Source organism: Hipposideros armiger, unplaced genomic scaffold, assembly GCF_001890085.2.
Source record: "Hipposideros armiger isolate ML-2016 unplaced genomic scaffold, ASM189008v1 scaffold_287, whole genome shotgun sequence".
Taxonomy (NCBI): Eukaryota; Metazoa; Chordata; class Mammalia; order Chiroptera; family Hipposideridae; genus Hipposideros; species Hipposideros armiger.
Genome location: NW_017731637.1, coordinates 2054848 through 2063802, shown reverse-complemented (window position 1 = coordinate 2063802; position 8955 = coordinate 2054848). Strand labels below are relative to the sequence as shown.

Sequence of the window (8955 nt, the reverse complement as noted above, 5' to 3'; positions counted from 1 at the left end):
ACTCTCTGTGTCACAGCAGGCAGTTGAGGAGAGTGCGAGACCCTGTGGTTTTACATGCACCACAGGACCTTCGAGCTTCCTCAGGGATACTTCTGAAGCCCCCACCCAAGGGACAGGGGAGGGACCTGAGGGCACGCCTCCACACCCCCTATCCCACCATGGCAACTCTGCTTTTAATTTCTGTGTGTTCTGTGATTCCAGGTAAGATTTAGTTTGGAAAAAAAACATGTATAGTACACACACACACACATATACACACACATGCACGCACGCAATGATTGCCACAAATCTTTGTCAGCAAGGACATCTTAGGACAGCAGTTCTCAACCTGTGGGTCGCGACCCCTTTGGAGGTCGAACGACCCTTTCACAGGGGTCGCCTAAGACCATCGGAAAACAAAAAGATATTTACATTACGATTCATAACAGTAGCAAAATTACAGTTATAGAGTAGCAACAAATATAATTTTATGGTTGGGGGTCACCACAACATGAGGAACTGTATTAAGGGGTCGCGGCATTAGGAAGGTTGAGAACGCTGCCTTAGGATGTCTTTTGTGACCAGCGTCAATCTTTGCATCACAGGGGTAAGTCAATCAGAAGATGGTTCATTCAAATTCCAAGTTTTAATGGCTATTAAATAATAAAAGGCAGGCTATTTGCACTACGTACATTCTGTCCCCTGATGGTGCTGTGAGCTGGCCATGCACATTTTATTGCACATATAAACAGGGTACAAGGATCCTGAAGAAGTCTTAGCTACACAAGGTCTGCATTGAGAAAGGAAAAAGCCATTTTACAGAGTATCGAAGCCATTTGTACTATATAGCCAACTTCAAGAAAATACTGAAAATCAATATCAAAAGAAAAACTTTAATTTTGAAAAAGAATCTCAAAACAAGGATTACAGAGCTTCATGTTGCCATATATACATGTAAAAAAATATGTCAGGACCCTGCATTCTGAATGCCCGTGAAGGTGCAGCAATCAAAATTCCTATTTCTATAATCAACTTTTGAATGTTGCTTACTCGGAATACGCTCTTTGCTCAAAATCTTGTTCTCTTTACATCGTTATGCTATTTGACAAAGCAGGTATTTGTGCAGTACAGGGAAATATTAAAACATATTTTTAAGTTAAAGTGCACAGTACATTTGATAGGAAATAACTGCGAGCTGCCAATCCAAACCGCCATTTTCAGTAACCCCTCCACCCTGCCTCCAGCAGAGGGCAGCCGTGGCCGTGGCTGATGTTAGACTGTGCTGGATGCGCCGCGCGCGACTTCTTTTGTGTTCACCTTTATATTTGTTTTACACATTGTGGCTGCTGTTGCTCTAAAAACTTATAATGGCTTTTCCAGAGGTGAAGATGCAGTCAGCATTCACGAGACTGTGAAAAATGACTGGGATATCTGTAACTGCAGGGTGAAGGCACGTGCATGTAACTGCCTACAAATAGGCTGTTGTGTCTGAGAAGCCTTACGTGAGTCTCTCAGACCAACCCGGGTCCTTTGCTGGCTCTCTTCTAGTCATCTTTTGTTTGAACTTCCTCCCTCCTACGCCACTCAGCCTCACAAACTCCACTTACTTAACCTTCTCCTAAACCCAGCTTGGGGTTGCATGCTGCTGCCCCACCAATTTACTGACTCACTTCTGTCTTTTCACACCATAGACCATGAATCTTGTAGTGTTTTATGGACTACTCTGAAAGCCACCAACTAAGTTACAATAAAGAGCATGTCTACATCTCAAAATCATTTCCTCTTTTAAAACTGGTCGTTGTAGGAAGTGCTAGTTTCCTGATCCAGGTCCTACGTGCCTTCTGTAACTCTTGACTACTCTTAGTCAGAGCTGCCCTTAAAAGCCTTTTTTGGTTCAACAATAAACTTTATCATTTCCACTTTCCAATACCACTTCCTTATTATCTACCTTTGGTGCTAGACTTTTTTAATTACCCAAGTTACAGTGCAAAATTACACGTCAAGACACATGATGCTAACTAACACTTATTACTTCTTTGTGTTAAAATGTGAATGTTTTGTGTATAGCAAAATAAGTCTGAATCCAAAAAAATAATTGTTCACATTTTATCTTCAAGTTTAATATGTTGTTGTTTTTTCCATCACAGCTATTTACAAATAACTTTGGGGTGCTCTCTTGATTTCAGTTTATTGTATCAGGGGACAACAGGGCTGCTGGAATGTAGGAAACTGGATGGAATGCAGAAATATAAATAAGACCAATGTTCTATAAACCAAAGTGTTAATAATGCCTCCCCAGAAAACAGTTCTTATCATGGAAGCACCTGTTTTTATGCTTAATTTTTTTTTTCTGAGTCATATACACCAGAAAACCTGATTATGGAGACCTAGAACTACTGCACACCAAAGAGGATAGAAAATAACTCAATATTTATAATATTAAAATAAAGTGTTTAACCACAAAAAAGCAGTAATAAAATAGTTTCCTAATTTACAATTTGCATCCAAAGGATGAATAACAACTCACTAATAAATAATATTTATATAAATATTTTATATGTCGAAAATAGTTTTTTTAAAAGGCAATGGTCTCAAGAAAAGTTCTTGAAAAATTTGGTGGTGAAAAACCTGATTGAGTCCCCCTCTTCCCACTAAATACACAATGAGTTTGGCTTTAGTAAAACAAATGCATCTTGCTGTAAATCGGTTGTGCTTGGTGTTTTGGTAATGGCAATGGGTGAGCGTGGAAAGGATGCAGGAGGTTGTAAAAGGCATTGAAGTACTGTTCAGTTCTTTGTAACCAGCTCCCTCACTGGCTTCAAGATAAATACTTGTCACATCTTAACGTTGGAGGTCAGTTTTGAAAGGTAGAAAATCTCCTCTTATGTCCTCCCTTAAATGCAACTAGAGCCATGGAACTGACAGGCAATGAGTGGGAGGGTGGGGGAACAGGTGCTGAGAGCAGAGTTCAGGATCTCTGATGGGAGAAGGGTTTGATCCGATCCAAAGGAGAGGAGTTGGTTTCATGTGAACAGAGCCTTCGTTACAGTCACATCTAGCAATGCTTGAACAGTAATGCCCACTTTGACCAGGCCTTTCTCTTCAAGGATGTGATGGGGTAGACACAGCTTTTCCTAAAAGGAAGAACAAACATCAGTTTTTAGATGACTAGAACATAATCACAATATCGTGCAACACCACGGATGGAGGTTAAGTTGAGCTCTGTTGTGTGTCTGTCTCATCACCTCAGGCCGTGCTCCCTGCCTTATTTTCAGCCCATTGCAAAGACCTTTTCTGTATTTGCAGAGAAAATAGTGATTTTCACAAATGAGGGTTGTTCCAGAAAGGTGTCCAAACAACCTGAAATCTGCAATAGATCTAAACATTTAAAAAGCCTTTATAATAATAACTGAGCAACGCAGCCAGCTGAAAACCACACACCAAGAATATATTAGCTTATACGAATTCTTATGAAGCAAAATTGCAAATAGCCTCTCACACATTTTAAAAGGAATTCAAATATTTATACAAACCATGCACTGTTCTACTGACCATAAACTTTGGTTTAATTCATTTTATTTCCTGTGACTCTGGATGGAGGCATGCTGACAGATTGGTATCCTTTCTTCGTGGTTTATGAACAGCCTTGTAAATGAGTAATGTTAACTACAGCCTTCAGTAGCCTCTCTTTGAGACTCTTTCACACAGCTGTCACAGGCACAAATGCCCTGTTACTTTCTCATGTTCTATTTTTGTTCTTGGAAAATGTCCAGCACATAGGACACAAGGAAAACAATTAACGTGAGTTGTTCCTTGCATGTAGAACCTTGCATGCTCAATAAAACAGTTTAAAAAATAATGTGAGAAAGCAATTTGACACCTTTGTCATTTGGCTCTGGGAGTGAGGGGAATCTCCTTCCTGAGCGTGTCTCCTTTTCTCAAAAAAGACTCCACGCAAACAGTCCCTCTTGTCTACCAAAGATGGTGTGTCCTCCACAGCCCAATGACCACTGTTTTTAAGGGAAGTTTAAAAGGGACCTGCATCACACCACAGGAGGTGAAGACAGTGTTTAACACAAACAAATCAGGGTCTCTGGACAGACTACTTCTTTTTCACGTGACTCTTGCTTGAGGAACCAGATCTACCTATTGTCTCAATATAGGACTCTCCATAAATTACTAGATAACAGGCATTCTGCTCCTAAAAAGATCTTCAAAGGACACGCCATCACATCTCCAGTAAGTTGTTGCACTGCCTCAAAATGTCAGTTTTTTATACCCTCTCAACCATCTTACTCCCCCTACCTCTAAGTCCTTTCCTAATTTGTGCTAAATTAAGACTACCTCAGACTTTAACTCTAGACCTTGAGAAATAGCCACATGACAACATAAGACAGGTGATTAAAGTACAATTTTAATCATTACTTCATGTGGCTGCTGTGCATAGAAATAGAATTATCTTGTCGTCCACAGCATTATTAGGTGAGCATGCAAGTTTATGCTGCTGCCAGCTTACTAGCCAAATGTCAACCTGAGAAAGGACGGGCGGTTCTATCTGAATTGTGAGTTGTCCACCGTTCACTAGGCCAGGATGGAGGGCGCTTCCTCCTGGTGCCACAGCCGGACGTCAGTGTGTATCCTTTCCTGATGCCACAGGCTTGGGAAGTAACTGAATCTGGCATTTCATTGCTCAGGCTGGTTCCACAGAGGCAGGAATACGCTTTTCTCATTCTTATGATCCCCACAGCCCCCAAGTCAACATCCGGCTTGGGAGGAAATTATAAATGGCCACTAATTATGGTTAAGCTCCTGGTGCAAAGCATTACTTGGGGAAAAAGTAAAATCTTGCATTTATGTCCTATGCTAAAATCAATCTTAAATGAACGAAAGAGTTAACTGGGTTTTTTTTTTTAAACCTCTCCTGATAAAATATAGACGAATATTTAGTATTTTCTCTTATAACTATATGGGGAAGGATTTTCTCAGTTAAAAAAGTGATATAAAAAATTCACAAGGCAAAAGATAAAAACAATTGATTGCCTAGAAGTATAACGTCTGTCAAAAAAAACCCTACATTATTTAAAAGATAAGCAAACTGTAAAAAAGTATTTGCATCAAATTACAAGGGTTTTGTATGACACATAAGCTCAACAAATCAGTGAGAAAAACATTAACAGGCTGACAGAACACTAGGCAAGGAACACAAATAGAATTTAACAATGAGGGATATAAACAAGGCATTTTGAGCAGGACAGTTAGTTTACTGTCAACCTCGGTGTTTACTTATGTGTAGTTCTGAATGTTCCTGAATTCTAGCACTCATATTTCCACAGGGCCTAATCTCTATAGAGATTCTCTATGTACAGCACGGCTTTTATGAGGCTATGTGCCTTATCCTGAGTCCCGCTGAGATAGGACAGGTCTCCATTAACGAGTGCCCCAGTCTCACTAATGAGCGCTGATTCCAGTGGTCTGCAGAAGTTCTAAGCGAGAGGTCATGGTTGGGAGCTCCAAAGAGACGGGGATGGGAAGGTATTGAGGCTTCAGTCTTTCTTACGGGGCTCACAGGCTGAGTTAGCTTCAGGACATCGTCTCTCCCAGGCCTTTATTTTCCAACCAGCATTTCTCACCTTCCTGGTCTCCTCACCCCTAAACCAGGTGTAGAGTCCAAGATTCTCCCCTCCATCCTTACAGCTGGCAGTGAGGAGCAAACAGAAGACATAACAAGGTACCGTGTGCATCTTTAGTGCCTCTCTCCTTTCATTCTGACCCCTGAAGAAACCCAGAGGGGCCCTCAGATTATTTTGACGGGGTTGGAGGTACCTAAGAAGACTAGCCTAAGATACTAGAAACCCTATAAAAACATGGCAGTTCAGGTTATTTTATCACAGGACTGGGGTAAAGACTGATGGGAGTTGCGAGCTAAGGAGCTGGTTGGCAGGAAGAGCAAAGGGAACCTGCCAGAAATGAGGCGGGGTGATGAGAAAGGCCAGAGGCCATCTTCTGTTACACTGGTCCTGCCACGGAGGAGGGAAACCCTGCAGTGAGCTACAAGTTGGGCTGAGGAAAAAAACTGCTGTAGACTTACAACTGGATGGGAAATGATAGAAAAGGGCCAGAATGGACTTAAAGCAGAGATGGCTGTATATTTACACTGACTTTAAATGCATTTAAATATCAATGTTAGAGAATCCTAATGACTTTCCTTGAGAACATGGCAGCAGACTGTTCTAGTATAGAGCTTCTTTTGTTGTTGTTGTTTTAAAGCACAGAATCATAAAGTAGTATCTTACATAAAAATAAGGCTTCTGATCCCCTCTGAAGAACTCATGCTTTGTGCTTTTTTTTTCTCCAATGTTGAGATCAATGAGGTTCAGTCACATCCCCTCACACACCCCTCTTTGGAACCACAGCAAACAGGGCTGGAAAAGGCAGGCAAATGATAAAAACTAAATGCTACCTTAGAAAGACTTCTGGCACCTCCTATATGCCTGGCACCAATACTACAGATTTGCATTGGTTATTTCTTTATGACAACCTTGTAAGGTAATACAATATCTTTTTTTACAAACAAGAAAACTGAGATGTAGAAAGTTTGAGTAACTTTGCTAAAGTCACACAGCTGCTGAAGTACTGGAACCAGGATTTGAACACGTCTCATCCTAGAGCTGGGGCCCCTTCTAGACATCATGCTGCTTCCCATAACATCCTTGATCAACACGTGAGCATGCTTATGTTCCATCTGGTGCCCAGGAGACAGGAAGAGGCTCTGGACCCTCAGAGTCTTATCCAGTCAAGGCCCAACACATTCAAAGTCAGGTGGGGGTCAGAGAACTCTCAACTCGGCGAAAGGCATTAGCTCTACCACTCGGCTCATTTGGCTTCTCTTCATAGAGAGGGACGAGCATCTCGTCCTGGCAAAAAATGCCGCGTGGGAGCAGGCAGGTTGCCACCATGACCACTGCCTGGCTCTCCTGCCTCTATGGTCTCTTATGCTCCCAAACACCTACAGGCCTATTCCAGGCCAGCTGCTGGAAAAAAATGAAGTCAATCACGTCAGCACACTTCACCTTGTTCAGTCTGTTTCTAAAATGTAAAGTCCTGGCACAAGATTGATTGAACCTGAAAACAAAACCATCTGCATTATTTTAACATAAGAGAGCTTCACAGTTCTGCTTTGCCACATGAGCACTCTGAGGGTCAGTTTTGCCCAAGGTAAAATGAAGACCATGTCAAACTCTTACAGGTTTTCCGGCCATGCTATCTTCTAGTCCTTCCTCTCTCTAGAACACTTCATTCTCCACACACATCTGCCCCTTCTCTCACCTCCCTATCCCTAACCTATAACCCTTTCATCTGGCTCTTTCTACCCATCTTTTAGGTCTCAGTGTAAACATCACAGTTCCCAGTAGGTGTCACACAACACCTACTCCCCATGAGATCAGGTCCAGAATCTTGTACCCGATCATACTGAATTCCTATTTGTCCACTAGGGTCCAAAAACCAGAGCTTGCAGGCCAATCCAGCCCATACCTTGATTTTTGTAAATAAAGTTTTATTGGAGCACAGCCATGCCTGCTTATTTACTAATTGCTTACGGCTGCTTTCACACTACAACGGCAGAGAAGTCTTAACGGAACCCTCAAAGCCTAAAATATTTACTTACTATCTAGCACTTTACAGAAAAAGTTTGCTGACTCCTGGTCTAGACTGTGGCTTTTTGAAGACAGAGCCATGTGACATGGTCACCGTTTTATCCCCAAGGACTACCATGGGGCCATGCACAGAGTGCATAAAGAGTGCATTCAATAGCTGAGGAATGAATAAATGAACACAAGCATAAGCAAAATTCTAGTGAAAATCTAAGGAACTGGACCCTGATAGTCTTAAAGAAGGAAAAAAGCACACAGTCTATATACCTAACTGATTCTTTATTGAGAACTAATTTCAAAATCTGCAAAATTTTAAAAAACAAATCTCCTAAATAAAATCCTATTAAAATATTTTTCACCTATCCAAACTCTTTTCAGGCTCCTGAAATTTTAATCCGTTTTACCCTGAAGGTGAAACATCTTACGATTTTTTGTCCTTATGACAGAGATAGGCATGGATTATAGAGCAATAACCCAAACCACCGTGCACTAAATTTAATTCCTTACTCACAAACAAACGGCATCAGGCTATCAAGTGTCTTTATCTACTCTGGTTGATGAAATTCCTACTCAGTTATCTTACTTTTGAGTTCTGCAGGGCCCCTTTTCCCTAGCCCCATTTCATAAGTGTCTCTTCCTGAGGACAGTGAGCTGTATACAAATCACAAATCCACAAATACAGGGAACTAACAGAAATGAGTTAGTTCTTACATACTGTGGAAATATTCACACTGAGTGGTGAGTTGCCACCAATTGGAGAACTGGAGGAAAAGAACTTTTTATTTCCAATAGTTCTTTCCATTTCAAAAAGACAATGTAAAATAATAGTTGGTTCTTTTTAGCAGACACTGGAAGGAAATACAGTAAAAATCGTCTTTCTTGTAAGAGGAAGGAGATTTTGTATGCACATATAAATCACACTAAATCTCTGATGCCCTCTCAGGTGACAAGTCGATCAGGCAGGTCTCTCACGCTGCAACGGCAGCATCACGCTAGCGATATGAGTTCGTGCATGGGTACCGTGGGGAAGAACCATGGAGAGGCTTAATATCCCACATGGAAATTAACAGCTTGACAATGGGCAAGACAATTCATTCAAAGTTTTGCCTAAAGGGCTAAATTAATTGTGCTCTGCTAGCTATCATACTACTTGATGAAAAAATACCATCCAACAGATCCCAAGAGGAGCAGCACATTAGAGTACAGATACAGTAATGGCATGAGAAATGAAGTGTGTCCAAAGAATACCTTGGCCACCAGAGCTGAAATATGAATGTAGCTAGAGAACGTCAAGTCAACACTGAAAATTAAATCTCATTTCACA

The 8955-nt window shown here is 41.2% G+C and overlaps 1 protein-coding gene across 2 annotated transcripts in view; it reads right to left on the bottom strand.

Moving 5' to 3' along the window:
* Positions 1 to 610: 610 nt before the first annotated feature.
* LRCH1 (leucine rich repeats and calponin homology domain containing 1) overlaps positions 611 to 8955 on the bottom strand; it is a 206940-nt gene continuing 198595 nt past the window's right edge. For both annotated transcript variants that reach the window (XM_019658684.1, XM_019658686.1), the window contains one exon: positions 611 to 3113. In XM_019658684.1, coding sequence (XP_019514229.1) covers positions 3003 to 3113 — 111 coding nt within the window. In that variant the 3' untranslated portion in view covers positions 611 to 3002. The remainder of the gene's footprint in view (positions 3114 to 8955) is intronic.